This window comes from Bubalus bubalis, chromosome 22, assembly GCF_019923935.1.
Source record: "Bubalus bubalis isolate 160015118507 breed Murrah chromosome 22, NDDB_SH_1, whole genome shotgun sequence".
NCBI lineage: Eukaryota > Metazoa > Chordata > Mammalia > Artiodactyla > Bovidae > Bubalus > Bubalus bubalis.
Window position 1 is genome coordinate 42335272 of NC_059178.1, and position 25304 is coordinate 42360575.

Sequence of the window (25304 nt, forward strand, 5' to 3'; positions counted from 1 at the left end):
CCTGCCGTCCAAGCTCCCTCCCTTACTTGATGGCTCTCCCCCAAAGGGCCGGGGTCTCCGCTGCCTCCATGAGGCCCCGCCGCACGGCAGGGGCATTGCCGGAGTCCTGGCCCTGGCTGTTTGAGGGGCCTCTGTGTGCAGAGAAAGGCGAGTGACTGGGCTGCCAGGAGGGGGCAGGAGCCAGCAGTGTGAATCAGGTGGTCTCTACAGCACAAACCCTTCACATCTGAACCATTTCTGCTCTCCAATTGACCTGTCTCCACCTGCATGATGGGGGTCCCCAGGACGGGACACTCTCAGGGGCCACAGGGATGCGGGCCTGTGCCCTGGGCATGGGGCTCCTTTGGGCAGCACCAGGACGCCGGTTGGGCTTGTTGGGCTTGTTGGGCGCTTCGAGGCCTGGGTTGGGAGGGCCACAGAAGCCTCGTAACCAGGTGGGAGCCCTGCTGGGCCCCCAGAGGGCAGCGACCTGTGCTGGAGGGACCCTAGCCATCCCCCCAGGGTGGGCAGGTGACCTGTGGCCACACTACAGGACAAGGAGCTCGACGCTGAATTTTGCAAGTAGCTTTTGTCTATTTGACGTCGGGCTCTTAATTTCCTGGAAAATTTGGGGGGAGGGAGGGGGATGGAGAGAGAAGTTCCTCAGTGCCCAGCTGAGCTGAGCTGAGAGTGACTGTCCATGCCCAGTCAGAGAGGGCCCAGGGGCAGAGGGCGCTGGGTGGGCATGGAGTGGGCATGGTGCCCGGTCAGAACCTGGGATGGTGGGTGCTTGACAGAGGAAGCTGGAGCCTGGCCTGGTCCGGCCTCTGTGTACAGTGGGGGTGAGGCCACGCTGGTGGAGAGGACAGAGCCTCCCCTTGGAGAGTGGGGTCCTGCGTCTGTGGGTGAGGCTGTGTGTGTCCTTCTGCTCTTGCCTCTTCCAGACATCAGCCTGTCTGCCTGTATCTAGGTCCAGCATCTTGGCCAGAGCGGCCTCACATCCTGAGGGGCAGCCCTCCTCAGACTTGCCCATTCTGGCCTGAGCTTCCCACCACAGGTGTGTGCTAAGTCACTTCAGTCGTGTCCAACTCTTTGCGACTCTGTGGACTGTAGCCCACCAGGCTCCTCTGTCCATGGGATTCTCCAGGCAAGAATACCGGAGCGGGTTGCCGTGCCCTCCTCCGGGGGGTCTTCCCCACCCAGGGATGGAACCTGCGTCTCTTCCATCTCCCGCACTGACTGGTGGGCTCTTTACCACTGGCGTCACCTGGGACGGCAGGGGAAGGATTGAAGCACATATCCTCCCTTCCATCCTGACGCCCTTTCAGCCAGTCCAGTCCCATCACAATGGGGTTTTCCTTCCTGACACGGAGGCGGGCCTGCCCTTCTGGGTGTCTTTAAAGGGGGCAGTGGAGCGCCCAGGACATCCTGCCCATTGACTCACAGAGAGGAAGGAACCCCAGCAAAATGCAGACCCCAATCCACTCTCCTCCTCTTCAGTCGGTCCCCACACCAGCCACCCAGGGCTCCAAAGCGCCGTCCCAAGCCCCAGTCACGAGGTCCCCAGGGGGCTGGAGGCAGCGGCAGGGAGTTGCTGCAACCCCCTCCCATGGTGGGAGTTGGAGGGACGGGAATGAGGGAAAGGAAGGGCTGAGACAAGTGGGCCCTTGGGTGAAGCGGGAGGAGGGAGGGGAGAAGACGGGGCTGGAGAGAAGGGAGGGGCAGAGACAAGTGGGCCCTCACGTGAAGGGGGCTGGCGCAGGCAGCTACTACCTCCTCGGCTCTCGCTGTCCGCCGGTTTCACCTGGATCGGCCGGTTCATCTGTAACAGAGCACAGGAGGGCAGCATTAGAGCAGGCGCGCCGGCACCCCAAGGTGCGCCAGTGTTCAAGGGACACGGCACACTGCTCACTCCACGGACGCCGACACCTACGCCCCCAGCACCAGCGCGCGACAAACGTGAGGGTCTCCACTAAAGCCCCGCCCCCTCCCCTCCCCAGTGCGGTCCCCAGGACCCCCCTGATTTCAGGAGGGTGTCTCAGGACTGAAGACCCTGGGGTGTCCCCTGCCAGCCGTGAGCGGCTCTTGCTAACTGCGATGTCGGTCCACCCAGGACACAGCTGGCTTTGCCGAGCTGGTCTCTGGTCGAAACTGACTCCTGCCTAGGTTGGGGCCCGGCAGCGAGTGGCACCCCACCCCTGTGCCATCGACGCCGGCGGTTGGTCCCAGGGGTGCCCGAGGCTCTGGGCCTCGCAGCTCCCGGTTGGAGCAGAGCTCAGGGCTGGGGCTCCAGACTGCAGCCAGGCTGTCCCCTCGGTGGGGTGGGGGCGGTATGTGCGGGGTGGGCAGCTACTCGTCTCCTGTGACGTCCGGGTGCCAGGAAGACCACATGGGACTCCTGCCTCCCCATCTCCCAGCTGCCGGCCTCTCGGGAGGATCCATGCAATGCCTCGTTCAGGCCACTAGGGGGCTCGCAACTCCAAGGATCCAAGGCTCTGCAGCCTGTTGTTAATCCTCCTGCTGCCGGAGGCATAGGATGGGCTAGGAGGCCCTGAGGTCCCAAGATATTTCAGACAATAAAAACGGGAGGAATCGCGCAAATGGAATCGAACTTTGTGTCTCTGCCCGTGCTTCTGCGTGTCACGTACCTCCCTGATCCCTCATTCTACCTACATTTCTCTCCCAAACCCACCCCGAGAGGCAGGCAGGTACTAAACGCCCCATTTGATAGATGCAGAAGCCGAGGCGGGGCGCCTCGTGCCAGGATGTGGCTGGGAACCCAGGTCTGCCAGGGCTATTTGGGGGCCTTTTGTTCTGTACCAGGTGACTTTTCATTGGCACTTCCCCTCGTGTCCGGAGGAGGCTGGACTAGCCCGTGGCAAGCTTCCTCCTGGTCTAGGATTCTGAGCAAGTTTTGGCTGCGTCAAGACGACTTGGTTGGGGAGCGTGGGGGCCCATGACTCAGCAAGGTGAAGAGGAAGCCAGGGAAGGTCAGAGTCGCTGGAGGAAGGACAGAGGCGGGAGGCAGGGCACGGAGCAGAGGACCAGGAAGCACAGGTTGCCAGGGGGCAAGAGAGGATGCTGGGTGCCACTGTTTGCTCAGAGGTCCCCACTTGGTGCCCCCTATGGAGCTGAGGGAAAGGAAGGTGCTGGGTGCGCAAGCTCTGCCAGCAGAGTTAAGCGTGCGGTACAGGGACCTCCAATCACAGGGAGAAGAAAGAGGGCCATAAGCAAACTCCCAGCTTCCTTTCAGGGGCCCTGGCTCCCCCATAAACCACCTCTTTTCCAGTCCTTGAGAAAAAGATCCTGGAGGCCGAGCAGGCATCTGACTGTGGGAGAAGGGCTCTCCCCCTGGTTTCCATTCTATGCCTTCAGAGGCTCCACACCCAGCCCTTTCTGGGGCTCTCCCTGCTTCTGGAACACCCCTTCCCCCTGGTTCACACCCCCTCCCCCCTTCCCCAGAGCTGCAATAGGCTCTTACTCCAGAAAGGCCCCACGGCTGACCTGGACCCAGTTCTGGCCATTGTACTCTCCTGGGTGAATTTCTATGGCTTTCTTGCTTATGTAATTTTTATAATTCTCTGAGGAAGGTATTATTCTCTCTTTTTCCAATGAAAAGCTAAGCCCCTGGAGTGGGAGGTCTGGGATGCAGCCAGGGATGGTAGGCATGGAGCTAACACGACGAGGGTGGGTTGGTCTTGGTATATTTCATCTCATTTGACCTCAAGCTGCTCTGGAAGGGGGGCTTCCCAGGTGGTGCAGTGGTAAAGAATCCACCTGCCAATGCAGGAGATGCAAGAGACATGGGTTTGATCCCTGGGTTGAGAAGATTCCCTGGAGTAGGAACTGGCAACCCACTCCAGTATTCTTGCCTGGAAAATCCCATGGACAGAGGAGCCTGGAAGGCTACAGTCCATAGGTCACGAAGAATTGGACACGACTGAGTGAGCACACACTGCACCGCTACTCTGGAAGGAGGGGACAAAGGGAGGATGTCCTTCTGGTGAGGGGCGAGTGGGCCATCATATTGACTAGAACTTCCTCAGCCTAGCCCCCCAAGTCTGGCCCCCACCACCTCTTGTATCATTCCATTCCTCACAGCCCAGCCCCTTTTTCCCCCTGTGTGTTCCTTTGGCCTGAAAACTTCTCTCTCACAGCCCCGCTAGCCTCTTGCCCTTGACCCTGAAGTCTTCCTGGTACTCCAGGGGGAAAGGCCCTGCAGGAACTCTCCCTTTTCCATATAGACGGTACAGTTAAGGTTGGGCACTGAATTGCAAGGGGGCTACTGCCCTGCTACACCTACAGGAACACAAACAGCTGCTCCAAAATTATATTGTCGGACTCTCATCACTTCCCATAGGGTGTATGCAATTAGAGATCCTTTAGCCAAGGAAGCAGAGTTTTGGAGAGGTTAAGAAACTTGCCTGAGGTCACACAGGTGATCAATGTCACCATTGAACCCAGGACTCTGGACACTGGCCTGTGTGTTCAAAGATGCTGGAAACCAGGCCTGACAGGCTTGGGGAAGGTCTGGGAAAGTTCAAAGCAGAAGAGCAGGGAGCAGGTGGGGAGGGCGGTGGGGTGATTCAGGCTTCTCCAGTGGGGACTGGGGGTGAGCAGGGGCAGGCAGAGGTGTGTGCACCAGAGTTAGCCGAGCTCTGCAGCTGTGGAGACGAGGGAGGGAGGAGCCCACAGAGGAGACTTCATCCCTGGGGCCAGAGCGGGCCCAGGCCAACCCCGAAAGCTTAGGTCAGGGGACCCAGGAGGGTGCCTTTCCTGGCATCTTGTTTCTGAAGGTGGGGAGCTTGCATAAAGCCCTGCGGCAAGCCTTCTCTTTGTGCGAGCAGAGGGGGTGAGTCCTACGGATTGACAAGGGCTGGGGCGGGGGAAACTGTTTCTGTTGTGAGGGGACCCATTTTCCAAGGTAAAGTAAACAAGGCAAATGGAATCTGCCTGTGCGTGGAGTCTCCCCCTCTGCAGGGGTGCCCCACCCTCAGGCAAGCAGCCACCGGCCCACTGTCCTTGGTACCTGGGCGCTTGTGAATGCTGTGCCCCAGGTCATGGACTCAGGCTTGGTTCCCTTCGGCCCCCTGCTCCCCCCCACCACGAGCCCTCCCTGAGCCAGCCAGCCCCAGACCGCGCTCCCAGACCCCCTTCATCGCTGGCATCCTGGCAGCAGGGACCCAGGGGCTTGTCCAGCCTCCCACCTGCCCTCAGCCATGGGCCAGGCACCCGTGGTGGTGGAGCAGAATTGACTTGGCTCCCGTGGACCTGTGGCTCCCGGGGTCATATTTCATATCCCATTACGATCTAGGGATGGTCAGCATCCACACAGCCTTCACGGGGATGTCAGGGAGTGCCTGGCTAGATGGAGAGAGAAAATATGGCCTGTGCTTTCTTAATTCTCAGCAGAAATAAAGTGTCAGGATCAGTCGGGAAGATTTCTTAGCAGCCTCTGTACCGACACCTCAGGCCTAAAGGGAGACCTCCCTTCTTTGGCCAGTGTCTCTCTTTCCTGTTCCAGACTCAGACCCTGCCTCAGCCTGCCTCTGTCCTGGGGAGAGGAGGCCAGACCATGCTGCAGAGATGGCTTTGCGAGGCACGACTGGTGCGGAGGGGGAGAAAGGATACTGGGAGGAAGGCAGAAGGGGTGGTGGCCACTTCCTTGCCCTTCTGACTTTGACCATGGCCTCTGGATCTCAGCCACATGAGCCCCAGGGCGTCCCTTGTAAGTGAATGTCGAGGATGCTGGAGCCTAAGTCTCTGTGTCTTTCCTTCAACCCATCCCTTGCTCCTCTGTCCAGCCATCCCTCTCAGCCATGATATTGTCCTTCAGGGTAGGCCTGGGGCTGGAGGCAGGGTCATCAGCCTGGAGGTCATCACTCCATGCCCACTGTGGACTTCAGCACAGGTTGGGTCTCCTCATACCCGAACTGGGCTGCTTGCATGAAGTCAAGCATGAAGCCACCCTCATGCTTCCAGGGTCAACCCTTCTGGGGACATCGTTAACTTTTGTTGTCATCAACTGCGTTCCTGCTTCCAGCCTGGGGGGCACCCTCAGGGGGAGTGGGTGGTCCTGGCCCAGGACTGGGGCCCTCCCTGTCCTGCTGTAGCCAAGGGTGGGCGGCAGGGCTCCTTCCCTCCCAGGCCCCTTCTGCTCTGGCTGGGTCTCCCTTACCCCTTCCCATCTCTGCCACTTTTTGCGTCAACACATATCCATGCATTAAACAAGACATTCCATTAATTTCTTCATCATCATAACTTAAGCTGGGACATACCCTTTAAATATTCATTCAGCTATGAAAACTGGGCATTAAAATTTTAATAATGTCAAGCTCATTTGAACCGAGCTCCTTGGGGACGATTACGATACAATTAGAATAAATATGATGATTGAGCTAGTCCAAAGGCTTCACCTGTCTGTCCAGCGTGGGTCCCTGTGGAAGGAGAGGACTGTGGCCAGTGGGCAGACAAAAAGACTGACGGATAGGCCAGCCAGATCTTTCCTAACTTTCCATCTAGCCCTCCCACACCCCACTCATCTCTGCTCTGGGGGCCCATATGGTCCTCCCACCGACCTCTGCAGCTCTCTGGTGCCTGCTGTGGGCCAGGGTGCTGGGCCTTTCCTCGGCACCTGGGACGCCAGCCCTGATTAACCATTGTGGTTCCAGTTACCCTTTCCCTTGTCTTCCTGGTACAACTCCAGCTGTGCTTCTGGGCTTGTTCCTTTGTGGCAGCCATGCCCCTGTCTCTGTGTCTCTTCTCCCCAGCCTTGCAAGGGGCTCCACGAGGTTGGGATGAGACCACACCAGAGCAGGGCCAGCCTGCATCACGGGCCCCTGAGTGCCCACAGGTGTTCAGCCACCAGACCAGAGAGGGGCTATCTTCACCCAGCTTCGCTTCTGCTATGACCACCTTCCTGAGGGCTGGCATGGAGGTTTTTCAGGGAGAGCTGAGCCCGCCCGCACCCCCAACCCCATGTCCCTTACTGTCCTGCCCTTGCCTAAGACAATGCTGGCAAGGGCCGGGGACATTCAGAACTTGCCCTGCGTCACTGGGACAGCCCTGACTGCCCACAGCATCCCTTGGGCTCCCTGCCCCTGAGCTGGGTCCCCCTCCACCTGTCTTCTCAGAACCCCGAGCCCCCTGCTTCACACCAGGCCCCAGTAAGCTGACCGAGAGCTGTCTCAGAAATAAAAAAAAGAGCCTGGAAAGCTCCCTGTCACCCCTCCAAAAAAAATAAAAAAGTGAAGTGAAAGTGTCAATAGCTCGGTCGTGTCCAGCTCTTTGTGACCCCATGAACTGTAGCCCTCCAGGCTCCTCTGTCCATGGAATTCTCTCAGTAAGAATAGTGGAGTGGGTTGCCATCCCATCCTCCAGGGGATCTTCCTAACCTAGGGATTGAACTCAAGTCTCCTGCATTGCAGGTGGATCCTTTACCATCCCAGCCACCAGGGAATGGCCACCCACACCCTCCTTCTCCTCAACAAGACTTCCTGTCCTTCCAGTAAGACTTCACTGGTTAGCTCTCAGCCCCCTGGCCACACGTGGCCTATACTACTCTTTCTCTCATGTGTGTGTGAGTGTGTGTGTGAGTGTGTGTGTGTGTGAGACAGACTGGGACAGCCACTTGTTTCTCAAACAACAGCAGGGACCTGATTTCCTACTCACAGACTCCCAGACCCTAACTCAGGACTCTTGTCTCCTGGAGTGTGTGTGAGTGTGTGTGTGTGTGTGTGTGTGTGTGTACACACGTGCACCCACACCCATGCTTGGGTAGTACTTGTGTGACATCACAGACCTCATGAAGGAATGCCTTCAGGTTGGGGATGGAATTGAATGAGGGAGAATGAGTGCAGTGGCCTCAAAAGCGTCAGCTTCCATGTTGTTCGCCGATCTGTGGGCCAGAAGAGGTCTGGGCCAGCGCCCTGCGTGAGGCTGGGGGTGGTGGAGGGTGGTGGGGGTGGCAGGGTCACTGTGGTGGCCTGTGGAGATGGCCAGCGTGCTCTCCAGTGGCAGCTGAGCCCCTGGATGTACTTGCAGGGTGGGTGTCCAAGCCTCACAGCCAAGGATCCTTTCTGGCTCCTTTCGGGGTGTGTGGGTACCTGGTGGTACGCTGTTCCCTGCTCACCCGAAGGGCTCACATCTCCCCAAACCAGGAAGTCATCGGTAATACTGACTCTTCTTGCCCAAACCCGCAGCCTGCACTGGAGGCAGCTCTTGGCTGTGTGTGCGTCCACCCACTCCCCAAACCTGGCCCCTACTCTTCCTCTGTCCCTGTCTGCTCTCATCCGCCCAGAGACCTCAGCTTTTACGCTGTCTGTCCCCCACCCTAGCACACACGATGGCAGTGGAAATGGTGAAGAAGCAGACCCAGTGTTCTGGGCTTGTTCGGACATCTGTGCCCCAACCCGAGTGGCATCGCTGCTCTGGGAAGAGAGACAATTTGCAGGGTGCAAATGGTGAAGAATCTGCCTTCAGTGCTGGAGACCCAGTTTGATCCCTGGATTGGATCCCTGGGCTGGGAATATCACCTGGAGAAGTGAATGGCCACCCACTCCAGTATTCTTGCCTGGAGAATCACATGGACAGAGGAGCCTGGCGGGCTACAGTCCATGGTGTTGCAGAGAGTTGGACACAACTGAGCAACTAACACCTTCACTTATTCAAAAAGCAAGGGAAAAGGCATCATTAGAGCACTAAAATATAAAGCTTTCCCTTTCTTTCATGGTTTCTATCATTCTTGACTTGTCATGGTATTTTTTTTTTTTTTACTCAGCTATTTGATGTCATTTTAAGTAAAGAAAAATATAAAATTTAAAGTATTAGTATGGATTCTACCATTCATCTTTATTTTGTGTGATGCCAGTTTTAAATGCAAACATCAGAACATTTAACTCCTATGCAGAATCACCAAAATTATACAATTTCGTTTTTGTGGCTCATGCCTGGAGGGTGCCTTGAGGAGAGAAATGTAAGCTAGACTCAGGAAGGTTAAGAAGAAAGAGAAGGTCCCCTCAGGCCTGGAGACCCTCAGAGGAACCCAGACCTGTGCTGTATCCTGGGGGTGGACTGGGCTCCCCTTTCCACTGACTCCAGACCAACCTGGTGCAACCAAACCCAAGGTGGGCCCTGGGAACTCAGGCCAGACTTCACTTCTGCCCATGGCCCCTCTGCCTTAATCCACAGGGGCAGGTGACCCTCAAGGGTATTTTAAAGTCTGTTTCAGAGATGCATTAGTCACCTGCTATGACAAGGGCTCTGTTGACCCGACAGACATGTCACAGCGTGCAAGCCCGGGGGGCCACAGGGAGAATGGGCCTGACCCGACCCTCCCTGAACTCCACCCAAGCCATTGCTGGCTGGCCTAGAAAGCAGAGTGATTGCACGTGGGGACCAGGATGTATGTGAATCAGGCATGGGGGAGGCAGAGTTGATCATGAGCAGAGTCCCCAAGCCCCTCTACATGGGCTTCTTCACGCCATGGACGACACTTACAAAACCCAAGTTCAAGGATAACATTATAAGAAGTTCAAGGTGGCAACCGCAGAGCACTAAACCCCAAGGATGGGACCCTTCTGAGCGTGGAGGCCTGGGTGACAGCACGGGAAGGGGGCTGCCCGTGAGGCTGCCCTGAACACGGTGCCTTTCTGCGTCCCCATCACCTTGCAAGCTTATCTCCAGGCATCAGACATTTCCTTGACCATAACGTGTTTTCAGGTGGAACTGTGCACAAGCTCCAGAAACAGTGTTACAGTGTTACTCAAAGATTTATCTCTTAAAGATGACCTCTGGGTAATTTGTGGAGGATAGACTGAGAATTTCCAGCCTCTGGTATAAATGAGGAGGCAATCATCCAGTATGGATAGACAAGAGAACCCCTGAATAGGACCGCGGGGACAACGGGTGGGCTGCTCTTCAGCGACCCTGCCCTCCACCTGGATTTTGCCTTTGCCGCACTTGGCAATTCATAATGAACAAATTAATGAATGGAGGGATTGCTTGTTTAAAGCCCCAGAGGGCAGATTTTGAATCCCAGGCTCCTGGATTCCCCGGGCTGTGCAGAGTAGGCCCTCAGTAGCCTTGGAAGGAAAGAATGAATCCCTTGCCCCGGGGCTCCTGAAGTCCCCTCGAGACATGGAAGGGGCCTGGCAGAAGTGGCACACACTATTTGCAGCTTGTTGTAAATACACTGTTTTAATTACCTCCTTAATAAAGCGCATACGGTTCGCTCCATAGAGAGGGGTGAGAGAGTCAAGGGATCCTGTTGGCTGTCATCATAAAGTTTTGATTCAAGGACATCCAGCAGTGATTGCATAAGTGACACGCACCTTTGCTGAGCCCCTGATCATGGGCCAGACTCTGAGGTGACTCTGGCCAGGCCAGACGGTGGCACCGTTCCCAGGGCATGAGGGCAGGTCACCGGTCCGTCTGAGGGTGCAGGGCGCTTGCTGCCCGGCCACCCCCCCAACACCTCCTTCAGGTCTCGGCTCCCCCGCCCCCACCTTGAAGGGTCCCTTCAAGCTCCCCTTTCTTCACTGCCTTGCCACAACCTAGGACAGTTATGAACCAGTACGGTTTCAATTTGTAGATTTGTTTGTTTAGCGTTGTCTCCTCTTTATGAGGAAAGGCCCACACAGTTCTGTTCCCACAGCACCCGGCATACAGTAGGTGTTCAGATGCTCACCGAGCAAATGGATGAAAAATCAAAGCGTGAGTTGCTCAGTCATGTTCAACGCTTTGCCACCCCATGGACTGTAGCCCACCAGGCTCCTCTGTTCATGGAATTCTCCAGGCAAGAATACTGGAGTGGGTAGCCATTCCCTTCTCCAAGGGATCCTCCTAACCCAGGGATCGAACCCCGGTCTCTTGCATTGCAGGCAGATTTTTTACCATCCGAGCCACCAGCAAATGGATGACCGAACCCTCTAATGCACCTTTCTCCAGCATCGCTCTCTCCTGCCTCAGCCACGCCCTGGTGGCAGGAGGGTCCAGAGGCCAGAAGTGGTCACCCGCCGAACAGCCCTATTTCTGGTCCAGAGAGAAAGGCCTTTAATCCTCCCTCCTCCAGCAAAGTGGCGATGTTGTACCTCTGGATTAGGAAGGGTTTACTGAAGCGGTGATCATGGTTTAGAGAGACAGCCAGTGAGCGCAGACCAGACAGAAGAACCCGGAGGTTATTGTTAAAATATGCAAATCCACAGCCCATTGAAATGCAAACCCTCCAGATAAGATTTTTAATAAATCTGGTTCTGCTCCCACTCCCCGCTTCCAGGAGGCCATCTGATGCTTGTTGGGTCAGGCATGTAGGCCCTGTCAGCTCTTCACCCCTCTCCTCGTTTAGATGGTCCACCTCACGGCTGCCCCTCAAGTGGTGGTGGTGGTTGGGGGGGGGGGGGGCGCCTGCCAGCAGAGGCCCCTGGCCTGTCCCTTGACACAACACGGGAGGTCACTTCCAGGTCACCCATAGGGACATCGCACCCTCATCCTCACCTCCACTCATCCATCTGAAAAACAGAGTCCCAAGCCCTTGCGCCCTCTGCCAGGGGGACTGCCCGTGCGGGTCTGCCCAGACACGCCTCTCACTCTGCCAGTCGCGGCCTCTGGACTCACTGCGGTCTGCTGCCTGCCGTCCAAAGTGGCTTTTGAGGGGATGAAGGAGAGCGATGGAGAAGCAGCACAGGGGCCCGAGTGTCTTAATGACCGTCAGGACAGGAGTGTGAGCTGTGTGGGCTCCACGTGCCTGGATGGAAGACAGGGAGGCACGCGCGACCCTGGCGGGTGACACTTCTCAACTCTAGACCCGGGGCTGACCACAAGCATAGGCTTACCTCCCTCCATCCTCTGGGACACCACATAAGCCAGGGGAGCAAAACTCAAGGAGTGGGGAGGGTGTGTGGTGGGGGAGGGGTTCAGGGCAGGAACAACCGCGGGCCACGCGGGTAGAGTTCGGAGAAGAGCCAGCCGGGTGCCAGCCAGCAGGGACTGCCATGTGCAGACAGGTCAGGTGGACGCAGGAGGGTCTGAGCCTGTGCTGTGGGCAGTGGTGTCCGCTCCCCACTCCACCCGGTCAGGTTTTGGCAGTAACAGCATTCCACCAAGGCCGCTCTGGGAAAGAGCAAGGGCGCAGCGCGGGCACGGGGCAGTGGCGCCCGATCAGGGTGGATGTTTAGATCAGGAACTGCCAGCGCTGTCTCGGCATCTGGTCTCCTTCCCATCTGCGGGCAGGTGGGGGGCGGGGGGAGAGCTCACGCCCGCAGTGAGGGGGTGGGGCAGGACGCGGGAGTCTGTACAACCGGCACATCCTCCGTGGTCCAGCCCCACAAACAGGCCCCCGGCAGTTGCATAGCAACAGGCTGCTCTGCTCCGCAGTGTCCAGCGAACAGCGGCGGCGCTGAAGGAGCCTATTGGTGGGACTGCCTGGGGCGGCCCCCTCCCCTCCCCTCTGCTTTCTTCTCTCTCTCTCCCGCCTCTCTCCCAGCCTCCGCCCTCTCTGCTCTCTGGAATCTAAGTTTACAGAATGCTTTCCCCTCACCCACTGGGTACAAACAAAGGAGGTGCCCCCTCCCCTGGGCCGGTCAAAGGTCTCTCCAGCTTGTTTCCAAAGGGAGGGGCTCCCCATCAGCTTCTTAGTTTTCCTTGTCCCCCGCCACCCCCGACCACTGCCCTTGTGGTGGGGGTTAGGTCCCCTCTGCATGGGTGGATGCTTCTCGGGGCTGTGGCAGGTGAGGCTGGGGGAGGGGGCGCAGTGAGAGATCCCGGAGATGCAACAGTGCGTGTGGACTCAGCCCCTACCCACCGGGCAGGGCTTCCCAGGTCCACGCAGCCAAGGGCAGCCTGTCTCTTTGTCTCCAAGCCCCGCGTCCGTCTCACCCGCTCCCACCAAGGCGCCTGAGCTGCCCTGGCAAGGGTGGGAGGACCCTTGTGGTCCTAATTACCGTCCGCTGCCGTGGAAACGAAGCTCATTAGCCTGCAGGGCCAGGCTGGGTCGCTAACCCTCTTCAGGGTGAGGGGTGTGATTTTTTTTTTTTGAAAAAACAGGAGTGGATAGATGGATAATTCTGGATGAAACGAGCCCTGACTTCTTTGGAGGCCTGGATGTCGGTCCTAGCTCTGCCAGCTACTTGTGCCATGAGGTGGGACTGTCACCTGACCTCTTAGGGTCTCATTCCCAGAGTGTGGAGAACCCCGCAGCTGTGAGGCTCTTAGCACAGTGCCCGGCGCCTAGAAGGTGCTCAGCAAACCCACGATAGCACCCCCTTCCCTCCCCTGACTCCTCATCCCCCAGAGCCTCTCCCGACCAGCCGGCTCTGCCCTGATCCCTGCACAAGCAGGCACAGCAAACCTTCCCTGGGGAGCCCACTGCCCAGCCTGCAGAAGGGCCTTGCTGAAAGGCCTTCAAGCCCACCCTTCCTGGGCCGAAGCCACGCAGGGTGCCTCCACCCTCAGCCCCTCAGCCCCGCACTTGGCCGGGACCCACCACCTGGAAGTCCCTTTTTTGGCTCCGCTCGGGCGGGGGCTCTTCAGTACCTGCTCCCACACCACAGCAGTGGGGCGTGCTCTTCTTGCATGGGTGCCCCAGTTCTGCCCTGGCCAGCTCTAGTGACCAGAGAGGAAATGTTCCCAGCCTTCCATCCCCTCCTTTTCCTCTCATCAGCGGAGGTAGCAGAGCTCCATAGGGCAAGGCGAACCCAGCACCCAAGGCTTCCCTCAGCTGTGCAGACCATCCGACCCTGAGCATGCACGCACCTCACCAGGGACCTCAACTCGGGGGCTCTGGGCCTTCCACAGGTGGCTATGTCCAGCTGGGTCTGACCTTTCCCAGCCCACGTGGAACCACTGCCCTCCTGAGTTGGACCTAGCCTCCTCTGTGTGGGCAGTAATGAGAAGGGGAGTGGGCAGCCTGGCCCTGGGGGCTGGATGGAGACCCTGGCCTGTGTGACCCATGGCCCACCTTCCCTTCTGCTTCCCCAATCTACCTGCAGCCCGCCCCTGAGTCTGATGCACTGAGTCTTCCTCTACCACCTGCCCCACAAGGCCACCCTGGACTATGGACCCTGCCACCAGGTTCAGCACCCATCCCCGTGAGCAGAAAGGGGGCTTTCTGCATCGCTCTCCCCCAAACTGGGACCCCTCCTCCCTGTCTCACAGGGCTCAGTCTCGGGCCTGGAGGGACAGTCCCTAAGCAAGATAAAGGAAAAAACAAAGCCCACACCATGAAAATGACAAATCTAGAGGAAATTGCTCTTAGTCCCACACCACAGTCTGAGATGCCAGCCAAGCGCAAACCTGAGTCATCCTAGAAACAGCGCCGGCATTGGCTTTTTGAAATTTGTTTTGTCTCTGGGCTTTAGATTTAATCATTCCTTCTTTCTCTCTCCCCCTCCCCCCACTGCCTGCCTCTGCCCCTTGCTCTCCGTTTGCTAATACGAGCCTGCACCGCCAGCTCATCCAAGTCTGTTTTCCTGGCATTAATTAACACAGCGCTCCAGCCTCCAACAGGCTAAATGATGAATCAGGTTAAATTCCAGACAACAGCCGCACACCGCCATCAATTAGCCATCTCCGGGGCAGCTTCATTAATAAGCATCGATCATGGTCCTCCTCCTGGAACACACCAGGGTCTCTGGGTCACGGGCACTGCCCACGAGTGTGTCAAGCTTAGGTTTGAGTGTGATCACGTGTGCGTGGGTGCTGGGGCGCCTGGTAGGGGTGAATACCTGAGTGTGTATGCAAGACTGCGGGTGTGTGGAGGGAATGGGTGGCAGAGGGGATGGTGCGTGTGGTGTGGGTGTGGGCGGGTGTGTGTATGTCAGTGTCTGTTATGGGGATGGGGTGCTAAGTACCCGGGTTCACTCTCCACTCTACTGCCCGCCCCCCTTGCCGGCACTGTGCCCCTCTGCTTGCCTAACCCTGTCCCCTGACAGTGGGGTTCTCCTGAGAGTCACTGGCCCCTCTCCCCTCCCCTGCTCTCCCCCAGAGACTTTGCCCAGCCCCTTCTCTTCAACTTGCACCCCATGGAGGCAACCCTAGAATCCCTCTTGCCATCACCACCCTCTTTCCCCTTGCATGCTGGGTTCTCATGGTTTCCGGCCCTTAGCTGTCCCCAAGGTACGCACAACCTCCAGCCCAAAGCTAACTCCCTGGGTTTTCTGGCTCCAGGACCACCACTGCCTCTGCCCAGGGCCAGGCTCACAGCCTCCAATAGCTCCTGCACCAGCAGGTTGGAACTCAACCCTCTTGGAGGCACTGCTGACCTCCACCTGGATGGTCCCTTCACTCTGCCTCGCCCCACATTCCTTGCAGGAAGTAGGGTGATTCTGAACCAGGAGCTGCTGGGAACCCCTCAGAGACTCCCCCTGCCCAGGGACTAAAGCCCACCTCCTCACAAGGAGACAAGGTCCCCTTTGGGCAAATGGTCTGCCTCTCCGGCGCCCTCGACATCACAGGCCTGCCTTGTTCCCCCGGCAGCTCCCTGCCAGATGGCAGGCCCCCGTTGACTGCGGCTGATGGCTGCAACTACCCTCTTCCTGATCCTGTGTTCACAGGGTCCATAGGGTCGCAAAGAGTTGGACACAACCGAAGCGACTTAGCACGGGGAGGCTGCCTCCCCGACTTGCAGTGATTCTGAGCCAGCAGCCTCAGTGGGATGAATGCTCCAGAGCATTCTCGAAAGAAAACCTGGTTCAGAGCAGGAGGCTGTGGTCACCCGCAGCCTCGCGCGCGGGGCGCTTCGCTCTGCGCTGAAAGCCGTGCGCCCTGGGCGCGCACGCCAATAGGGATGGACGTGGCCTCCCCAGGCGGCCACAGCGGATCGTCTCCTTAAAGGTTAATTAAGAATCTGAAGCCGGCCGGCGTGGTGCGGCCGGTGATGGCGGATGTGGCGTCTCTCCAGACCATTAAACACTAATTAGGTTTGGAAAGTCTATCGAGCTCCCGAGGTCTCATCAAGGCGGGCGCTGGCCCCCGGGTGCCCTTCGAAATGCCAGAGCTGTCACCCCCAGACCCCCCGCCCCTCCCCGGCCGACCCTTTAGACCTGCCCCTCGACCTCCGGCTTCGGGTGGGGTCCCGGTTCATTTCTCTCCATCTTATTGTGTCTCCCTGGCCCCGACTGCATCACCGCCTACCCTCCTCCCGTCAATGGCCTGGCGGTGTCCCTGGACCCTTGGAACAGCTTCCTTCTCCTTGTGTCCCTTTGGACTCAGGCAGCAACATCACCTACGTCTGTTCCTCCCTGGTGGCTCGGAGGGCTGGTTTGAAAGGGGCGTGCAGTGGCCCCCCCACCCCAGTCTGGTGGACAGAAAGCTGAGGGTGTGGGCCCCGGTGTCCAGAGAGGAGGGTGCAGTGGAGACATGGGAAGACCACCTGAGCCCCACACCCCCTCCTCAGGATTCTCCCCACCTTCATCAGAGCCTGATTTAAGAAAGGCTCCCTCTTGAGATCTCCTGGCCTCTGAGCTTCCTAGGGGCTGGACTCCACCTGCGTCTCACAGAGCCCCTCTCCAGCCTGTTTCCCCAGAGACCTGGCTCCCCTGAGGCCATCCTTGACCGGCTCCAGTTTCCTTCCCTGTCTCTGAACTCAACCAGTGCACCCAGGAGGAAGCGGTTCCTGACAGCATTCATTCATTCATTCATTCGCACCTCTGATTTAAACCCTGCCTTGGAGAAGGGCATGGCAACCCGCTCCAGTGATCTTGCCTAAAGAATCCCATGGACAGAGGGGCCTGGCGGGTTACAGTCCATGGGGTCGCGACAAGTTGGACATGACTGAGTTATTAACATTTTCACTTTCACTTTGCTCTCAGAGGACCTAGGGACAAAGTGCTCCTCTTAGGACACACCCTCAGTCACTGGTGCTCCCCCGGCTGGATGGCAGGACTTGAGTTGGGGAATTCTTGGAAGTCATTTTTCCCTCCCCGGCCACCCCCCACCACATGTTTAGCACAAGTGGCTTGTCACGAAGTGAAGGGATTTCCCCCTCAGTGACGGAAGAAGGCTCATGTCCAAATCTGCCAGGAAGAAAGATGGCACCACACGCTTCTGGGTCTCCCAGGCCACAGTGTGGAAGTCTTGGTTCGGTTCTTCTAGAGAAGTTGTGAAGCAGAAATGTTTGTCCCCTGCAATGCCTGACCGTATTTTACGCTGACCCCCTGCCCTATGTTTGTGACAAACGTGTCTGAAAACCATCGCTGTCAACATCGCCACCGTCGCCCCAGCCGTTAGCATCACTGCCTGTCACCACCTGTCACCATCGTCGCCATCGCCGCCACCACCGCATTTTATAAATACGAATAGGATATGGCTTAATTCCAAGGGATATTGCTACTGCTGGAATTCTGGATGCTGGGACAGGCAAGGGGACATTTGGGGTGAGGTGGAGCTTTCTTGGGGCCCCTCACACCACGTGGCATGGACAGCCCTTGACACCTTTTTGTTCACGTGATGTCATGAACAGTGCAACTGGCTCTGCTATGACTAGCTGTGTGACCTTAACTCGGTCACTTAACCTCTCTGTGCTTCAGTTTCATGGACTAGAAAATGCAGGACTCCTCTACCTTCACAGGATATGTGGTGAGCAGAACAAAAATGTGCCCAAGACACGGCCTGACATAGGTTAATTGGCTTCCTTCCATCTTTAGACAATGCCCTGCACCTCCACTTCCCACAGAAGACAGGGAAAGGAGCTGGGCAGGGTCCTAGGCATTTGGGCCTCTCCACCCACCTTGGGTCCTGCCTCTAGGGTCCTTCACACCCTGTGACAGGCAGGGCTGAAGTGGGCCTGTGGGCGCGGGTGGTACAGCCCAATTTCACAAGCACAGAGTATTATGATTGCATTGATTTCCATCATAAATCATATTTCCTATCTTCTGCCTCGCTCTCCTGCGTGCCCCAAGTTAAGCCTTGGTATTTTCTTTAGCGGCTGCCACTGTCAAACTTGGAGATGATATTAGGATAATGATGATAAATTTTACCCTGCAGCCAAGCCACTCCCTCTGTGTGTGTGGGGGGGAGGGGAGCGTTTATCCTCCCAAATGGATCCCTTTATGGAACACAGGGACTCCTGCTGAGCTTCGGGAGGGAACTCACCTAAGCTTGAATGTGAAGGTCCTTGCACCTTGACACGTGGACACATATGTGCGCATGAGTCACGTGTGTGCAAAGATTTGGAAGTTTTCTTCTCTGGCATATTTTGTGTGGACACGTGGTGATGCTCTGGCCAGTGACACCTGGCAGGAGGCAGTGGGGAGGGAAGGCTGTGGGGAGGTCTGTGCTGAGCTTCCCAAGGTGCAGCCACCCTAGTCTCGGGGTTCCCAATGAGTTGGGATTCTGCGGGTCCCGTGGTTTTCCCTGTACAATGCACTTCACATCAGCCCTCCTGCTAACATCTGGGCTGGCGGGGAGGGTGTCAGCACACGTTTCTCTACAAAGCCGTGGCTCAGGAAGTGCAGTCAACTCCCGGCTGGGGCATCCTTTCTGACCTCAGAAATGCCACATCTGTTTGTAGGGTGAAGCTGGTAATATGGCTCTCTTGAGTCTTGGGGCTTCTGCCTGTGCCAACTGCACTGGGCTCAGCTCTGACTCAACTGTGGGCCCCTCAGGAGAGAGACAAAGATACCAGGTCCCGGGTGCAGCATCAGGGCATTTCTCAAGAGGCTTTGGGGTGTGCCCCGTGGGGGGACAGTCCCAGGAGACCCTACGGGTTCTCTGCAGTGGGTGCTGGCCTTGGAGCTGGAGGAGGATTCAGCAGAGATGTGGTCTTGCGGCTGCGTGTTCATTCACTCACCTACTCACCCATTTAATGAGTGTTCCCAAGCCAAGTGCCCTCTCCTGTCAACCAGCCTCACAGGCCAGAAAGGGGACCTCAGCACTCTTCATTGTCTGCACTATGGTCCGCTGGACTGAGATCCCTGGGTGGGGAACTGGCAAGTTTTCTCAGACGGCTGTGCTAAACACGTCTGGTTCTTGGAGAAGGTGCCCCTGCTGGTGGAGATGATGGTGACGGTGAATCACCGACTCAGAAGATGATGGGCATCTAATCCCACCACCCATGAGATACTGACAGCAATCTCACGGCACCCTCCAGGGCTCAGGCAGTCCCAGCTTGGATGCCTCTCGTGATGAGGTGCTCACTCCACCTGTGAGTCTGATGTCTCTACTAAACACGTTTTCATGGATGTCAAGCCAAAGCCTGAGCCACTTGCAGCTTCCCCTCCTTTGCACCCCCTGCTTTCGTATAGGAAATGCCTAATTTTTCTTCTTAATGACGACTCGTCAAAGTAGAGGTGATGGTGAGAACCACCTCAGTGGCTAGGGAGCAGCACCAGCCTCTGGGACGCCCTGGGGTGGGGTCTCAGGGGGATGCGGTGGGCTAGGAGGCCAGGTGTCAGCAGATGGGACTGTATCCTACAGGAAACACCCATATGGGAATGGCCAGGTCTGTGGTGTGGCTGTGTGTCTGGCAGGCTGGGCTCTCCCTGGGAAACCAGTGGCCCTGCTGATCCCAGAGGAGCAGAGGGGTAGCATCCACTCACATCACCAGTTCAGGGTTCTGACTGCTGCCCATGGGAGGGGAAGTCTGGGCCACAGGGTGCAGACATTCCGGTGGAATTATGCGGGGTGCTCAGACAGGGGGCAAGACCACCCATTTGGACCCACATTGTCTGGAAGCAGCTTTCATAAGGATGGTTGGGGGCAGGGGTAGGGGCATCACACCCTCTCCAAAGGGCTGGAAAGTAGTGCCTGGAAGGTGTCAGGATGTGGCAGGAGCGTCCTGCTCCAACAAGGGGCCAGCCACCTGGCAGCCAGGGCACTGCCACCTGTCCCCTGGGAGGGCTCCAGGAGCTCTTGGCTGTGTCTGCATACATGTTCATTTAGGCCCAGCAGCCACTTCCCTTCCTTCTGACACTAGGTTGTATGATGATGATGAAAGAAAGTTGCTCCCAGGAGCCAAAGAGGCTAAGGCTTCCATCACAGCTCTGTCACTTACTGACTGTGTGACCTTAAACGGCTTATTTGACTGCTAAGCCTCAGTTTCCTCATTCGTCAAAGGGAAAATGATGATTCCTACAAGTAAAGGTTGCTGTGAGTAGTAAATAAGATATTCACATGAAGCTGCTAACAATGCTTGCCTCAGAGCAGGTACTTAACTCTCTGATGGATTCCTGAGGCCACTAGGCTCAAGATCCTCCTCCTCCAGAAAGTCTGCCCTGATTAATCGCACCCCTCTGGGGCAATCTGTGTCTCTCTGCTGAGATTTGCACCCTCTCTTTGTCTGTGGGGGCTTGGTGTGTATGTGTGTGTGTGTGTGTCTGTGTCCCAGTCTCAGAGGATGGAAGAACATTGCAGCTCACCCTAGGTGCTACCTCCACCTTCTTTCCTCCTTCATCCCACTCTGCCCAGCCTCCAAGAGCCTGGCTATTCTGTCCTGAGAGGGTTGTGGCCATTTTGCACACGTACAAAATGGCCACATACAGGAATTCAGACTAGGGGAAAATAATAGTGTTTCCATGCACACACACACATACACACAAGCATGTGGCAGGCTCTCTACCTTCTTCTAGGTCCTCCTGTCCCCTACCAGCAATCCCTGGGGGTCTTCAGTGACAGCAACCTTCTCTGAGCAGCTTCAGCTCGGTTGGGCCCTGCTGGTTCAGGGGCAGCCTTCCCCTCTCACAGAATAACTGACGTCACTTCTCTTTTCTGTTGTGGCGGCCCCAGTGGGGAAGGGTCCCTGACTCACAGGATCTGGGAAGCCTCCCGGAGGCAATGCAGAAGGGCAGTGAGGAGCGAGCATCCTTTCCTGCCACAGGCTCTGCAGTCGCGCTCTGCCCACCCTCCTTGCACTGGACCTGCCCTCCAGGGAGCCCTGCCTTCCCCAGGAGGCACAGGCTAGAGTTGGCCAGCTCCTGGTCTTGTGGCCCTGGGCGAGTTAACCTCTCTGAACCTCCGTGCCTTCATCTGGGAAATAATGGGGGTAGGGTAGATAAAAGCTAGTGTTTGAGCTAGTGTATGTAAAGACGTGTTGTGAGTCTCGTGGGACAAAACCAATGCAAGAGAGTGTGTTTAATTTTACCATTCCTATTAGCGAGAGGAGGCCCCTTGGGTTGAAGCACGGGGTGGATTACGGGAGGGGCCCCCAGTGTCCTGTCCCCTGAGTGGTCCCCAGGGTGTGTGTGTCTGTGTGAGTATGCACGCTGGTGGAGGCCGCCTGTGGCGCTATCCTGGGGCTCACATCAAAGGAGGCAGTCCTGGAACCACGTGGACACATCTAGACGTGTGAGCTTGAACCCAGGTGCAGTGTGACCACTGGAGAGAATGAATGGTGTGCTGAAAACAGACCAAGGCCGAGTGGAAACACACAGAAGGCATTCGCTGTGATTATGTTTGTGCTGAGCTATGAATAGCGTTTTCTGTCCTTATTTCCTAAAAATTTTCTTTGGTGAGATGAGGTAAAAAGAAGTGTAAATGTAAATGACTGCCTCTGTGTCCATATGTCTCTTCTGGAGTTTTATTGTGAGGAATTGTGTGCATTTGAGTTGGGCCATGGTGTCAGGACTGGCCAGAAATGATTCTGTGTGTGTGAGGACCAGGGGTGTCCCTTCTCCGTGTGACATCCCCGAGGCTCCCAGGAGCCTGAGACCTCAGAGGGTGCAGTGTTCCACATAACCACCAGATGGCGTCCGGGTGCAGTCTAAGGGTTCAGCTCTGAGGGTTTGGGCCAGGCTGGGCTTTGTGTTCAGCATCTGTGTCTGTCCCCGCCCACGGGGATGGGGAGCGGTTGTGTGTGTGTGTGTGTGTGTGTGTGTGTGTGTGTGGTGTGTGTGTGTGTGGTGTGTGTGGTGTGTGTATGTAATGTGTATGTGTGTGTGTGGTATGTGTGTGTGGTGTGTGGGTATGCGTGGTGTGTGTGTGTGGTGTGTGTGGTGTGTGTGGTGTATATGTGGTATGTGTGTGTGTGTGGTGTGTGTGTGTGGTGTATATTTTGTGTGTGTGTGTATGGTGTGTGTGTGGTGTGTGAGTGTGGTGTGTGTGGTGTGTGTGTGGTGTGTGTGTGTGGGGTGTGTGTGTGGTGTGTGTGTGGTGTGTGTGGTGTATATGTGTTGTGTGTGTGTGGTGTGTGTGGTGTGTGTGTGTGGTGTATATGTGGTGTGTGTGTGTGTGTGTGTGTGGTGTGTGTGTGGTGTGTGTATGTGGTGTGTGTGTGTGGTGTGTGGGGGGTGTGTGTGGGGTGTGTGTGGGGTGTGTGTGTGGTATGTGTGTGTGTGTGGTATCTGTGTGTGTGTGTGATGTGTGGGTGTCTGTGTGTGTGTGTGTGTGTGTGTACACGAGGGGACCACCTGATTGCAGGCCCAGCACCTGGTCTTGTTGTGCACACGGAGTGGGTGGTCGCACAGCATCCTCCGGGGTCATGACCCGGGGTCATGACCCGGGCACAGCCCAATCTCCTGGTCTATGAACCTGGCTCCCCCGGAAAGTGCAGGCAGACGAGCTGGTGGCTGTAGGTGTGTTAAGCTGACCCCATCCGGCCTCCAGCTTCCCAGACCCTCACCTCTTACTCCTGCCAGGCTGCCCCCACCATGGTTTGTCCCTTTTTCCTTTATCCAGATCCCAAAATATTCACCTTGCCAAGAAGGGTCTGTTTGCCTCCACCTCGACCCGTGCTCCAGAGACTTCTGCCTTGGCGCCCCTTCTCCAGGAAGCTCAGCAGGTCTCCCCAGCTGGACTCCTGACTCCCGCTCTCGCTGCCCACTGCCCTGGATGGTGTGTTGGGCCCAGCTGCCTGCTCGAGAGGGTTAGTTCCTGACTCTCCCCGGAGGCTGAGCCCTGCAAGGGTGGGATGGTGTGCAGTCTGGAGCCAGGCACCCAGAGGAAGAGCCAGGTAAAAAGCCAGATAATTGAGGGCACACTTCCCCCACTTGCCTGCCCCACAGGGTCCCAGGGAGCTGATGCCAAGGACTGACTGTGGGAGGATCCCCTTGAGCAGCTCCTGGGACACAAGGACCAGTGACTTAGGCTGCGGCTGAACCCTGGGGTGCTGAGGGAGAGAGGGGAAAGTGGGCCGGTGGAGTAGCTGGCTCCTGGGGCTCCTTAAGACCCAGAAGTGGGCCATCCGCTCTCTAGGTGGGGAGGGAAGGGGGCAGTGCTTCTTAGCTGCAGCAGGGGAGTGACTATTAGATTCGGGCTCGGGAGTGAGCTCTGGAAGCTCACAGGGGCCGTTGCCATCACGACACTGTAGTTTTTGCTGTGTCTGCTCTCCGTGAGCTGACCCCACGTCACACTTTGGCAAAGGGTTTGCAGAGGCACTCAGCTGCTCATGAACCTGAAGACGGGTGCTGTCACCATTCCCGCAAGAGGGGCCTGTGGCTGGTGGGGTGGGGGCGTGCTCACCTGTGAGTGGCCTTGCAGCCTCCTGATGACATCCCCGGGGGGCTGGCACCCAGGGTTAGCCCCCTACAAGTCCCCGTTTTGAAGGCTCTGAGAGGGGAGGGTGTCTTTCCCCACTCCGTCGGTGCTCAGCGCCCCACATCCTGTTCTACCTGCTGGAGCCCTCTTCCCCTTGGACCAGAGTCTGCACAAGCCCAGGTGTGAAGGATGTGGTGAGGAGGGGAGAACTGAAGCAAGTGGGTGGCAGAGGGGCTGTGAAGTGTGAGTCCCTCGGAAGATGGACGGCTCGTCTCCAAAGGGACCGGAGTCCCAGGACTGCAGGCACATGGAGCTCCTTTAAGGCTCCGGTCCAGGCCTCCCAGCTGGCAGGGGCCCCTTCACCCATTCGCCACCTCCCCCACCCAACAAAGGGAATTGCAGGAAAGCAAAGAGATTGCCTTTCTTTGTATCTTAATTGTTCTGCAAAAGACGCTAAGTGGGAGACTGAGTAGGGGGAGCGGGAGACAGGAAGTTGAGAGAGAGGGATGCGCCCGAGAAAGTGAGAGGGAGAGTGAAGCAGAGATGCCGGCGGGCGAGGGCAGAGCAAGGGGCCGAGCCTGAGAGGAGGGCGTGGCCTCCGCCGGCTGGGTCTGAACCCGGTGGGGAGCTCCCCTGAGGGGTGGCGCTCGGGGCGGTGGAGGATGCCTCGCAGATGTTGAAATTCACCCAGTGCTTCGGTGAGGGGATGGGGCCGGCTTTCTGCTCCGTGGAGTGGTGTCTGGGGAATCCCGGGGAGGACTCCTTGGGGAGGGGCTGGGCTCCTGGGAAGCTCGAAGCGGAGGAAATCACGGGGTGGGCGTCCCCCCCCACCCCGCTGCGAGCACCTGCCTTTTGGGAGTACTCGAGCAGGCATCTCCTGCTGCTCCTGGGTGAAGGGAAATTGGAAAGAGGACCCAAGAAGACTGGGGATCCCAAGACAGGAAGCCCGCCCGGAGGCTGAGGTCTCTCCAGCTGTCCCCCCCCCCCCACCCCAACCTGAGCCCCCCGGGGATTCACGCTTATTCCCTATCAGGCCCCCAGCCAACTCAGCACCCGGGCTGAAGACTGCGCAGCCCCTCCCAGCGTGTGCCTGACCCGCTGCCCCCCAGGAATTCTGTCCTAGTTCCTGGAGTGGCAGCTGGGCAGGTTACACACATTTAATTACTAGTAATTAAAAAACTGATTACTCCAAATGGCGCCTTCCCGGGGAGAGGCGTGCAGCGCCTGTCCTCCGGGCCCACCGTGAACGCCATCCCTGGGGCGTGGGGCAGGGAGGTCCCACTGTTACCTCCTCTCCAGGTAGGGGAGGGGGGTTCCCCTCCAGTGCAGAACAGTGCCCACCTCCTCCGCCTGGCCCGCTGGCCGCCTGACGTCACACCAGTCGAGTGTCACCTACTGGATGAGTCACAAGTCTCCTTCTTCGAGTCCTCTTCTGAACGTACACCCCCAAGCAAGGAGATGCACTCAGAACTGGTGCATCAGAAGGAAGGTGCCTCCAGGGGAGACAGGGCTCAGGGCCCCTAGGGAGGAGGCAGGAGCTGAACTAGGGGCAGGGAACGGGTGTGACAGTTGTCAGTTTCCTAACCAGCCTCCTGGAATTGACTTGCTTTAGTTGTCCTAAGACCACAGTGTGGTGGGTACCTTCTGCAGGCCAGGTATGGAGGGCCCAGCCCTAATGGACCGTCCTATCTCCCCCAGGACAGAAGGTGGACCTTGTGCATGAAAGTGAGCTGTGTACAGATGATGGTGAACTGTGAAAGGGCTGCTGGGCAGAGAAGTGTTGAGGGGCAGTTTAGATCGGGCAGTTTAGATCGGGCAGTTGGAGAAGGCATCTCCGTGGTGATACTGAGAGTGAGGGGGCAGGGGGAGGTGGGGAGGGATCTTGGGGAACTGAGAGCTGCTTGTGCAAAGGGAGGGGTAGG

The 25304-nt window shown here is 57.4% G+C and overlaps 1 protein-coding gene across 50 annotated transcripts in view; it reads right to left on the reverse strand.

Annotated features, from left to right (window-relative positions):
• Positions 1 to 25304, reverse strand: part of CELF4 (CUGBP Elav-like family member 4) — a 312994-nt gene that overhangs the window by 73265 nt on the left and 214425 nt on the right. For 27 of the 50 annotated variants that reach the window (XM_025273311.3, XM_025273274.3, XM_025273271.3 and 24 more), the window contains exon 3: positions 1723 to 1801. In XM_025273311.3, coding sequence (XP_025129096.1) covers positions 1723 to 1801 — 79 coding nt within the window. The remainder of the gene's footprint in view (positions 1 to 1722; positions 1802 to 25304) is intronic. The other 23 variants (XM_025273315.3, XM_025273281.3, XM_025273279.3 and 20 more) reach the window with 1 other exon arrangement.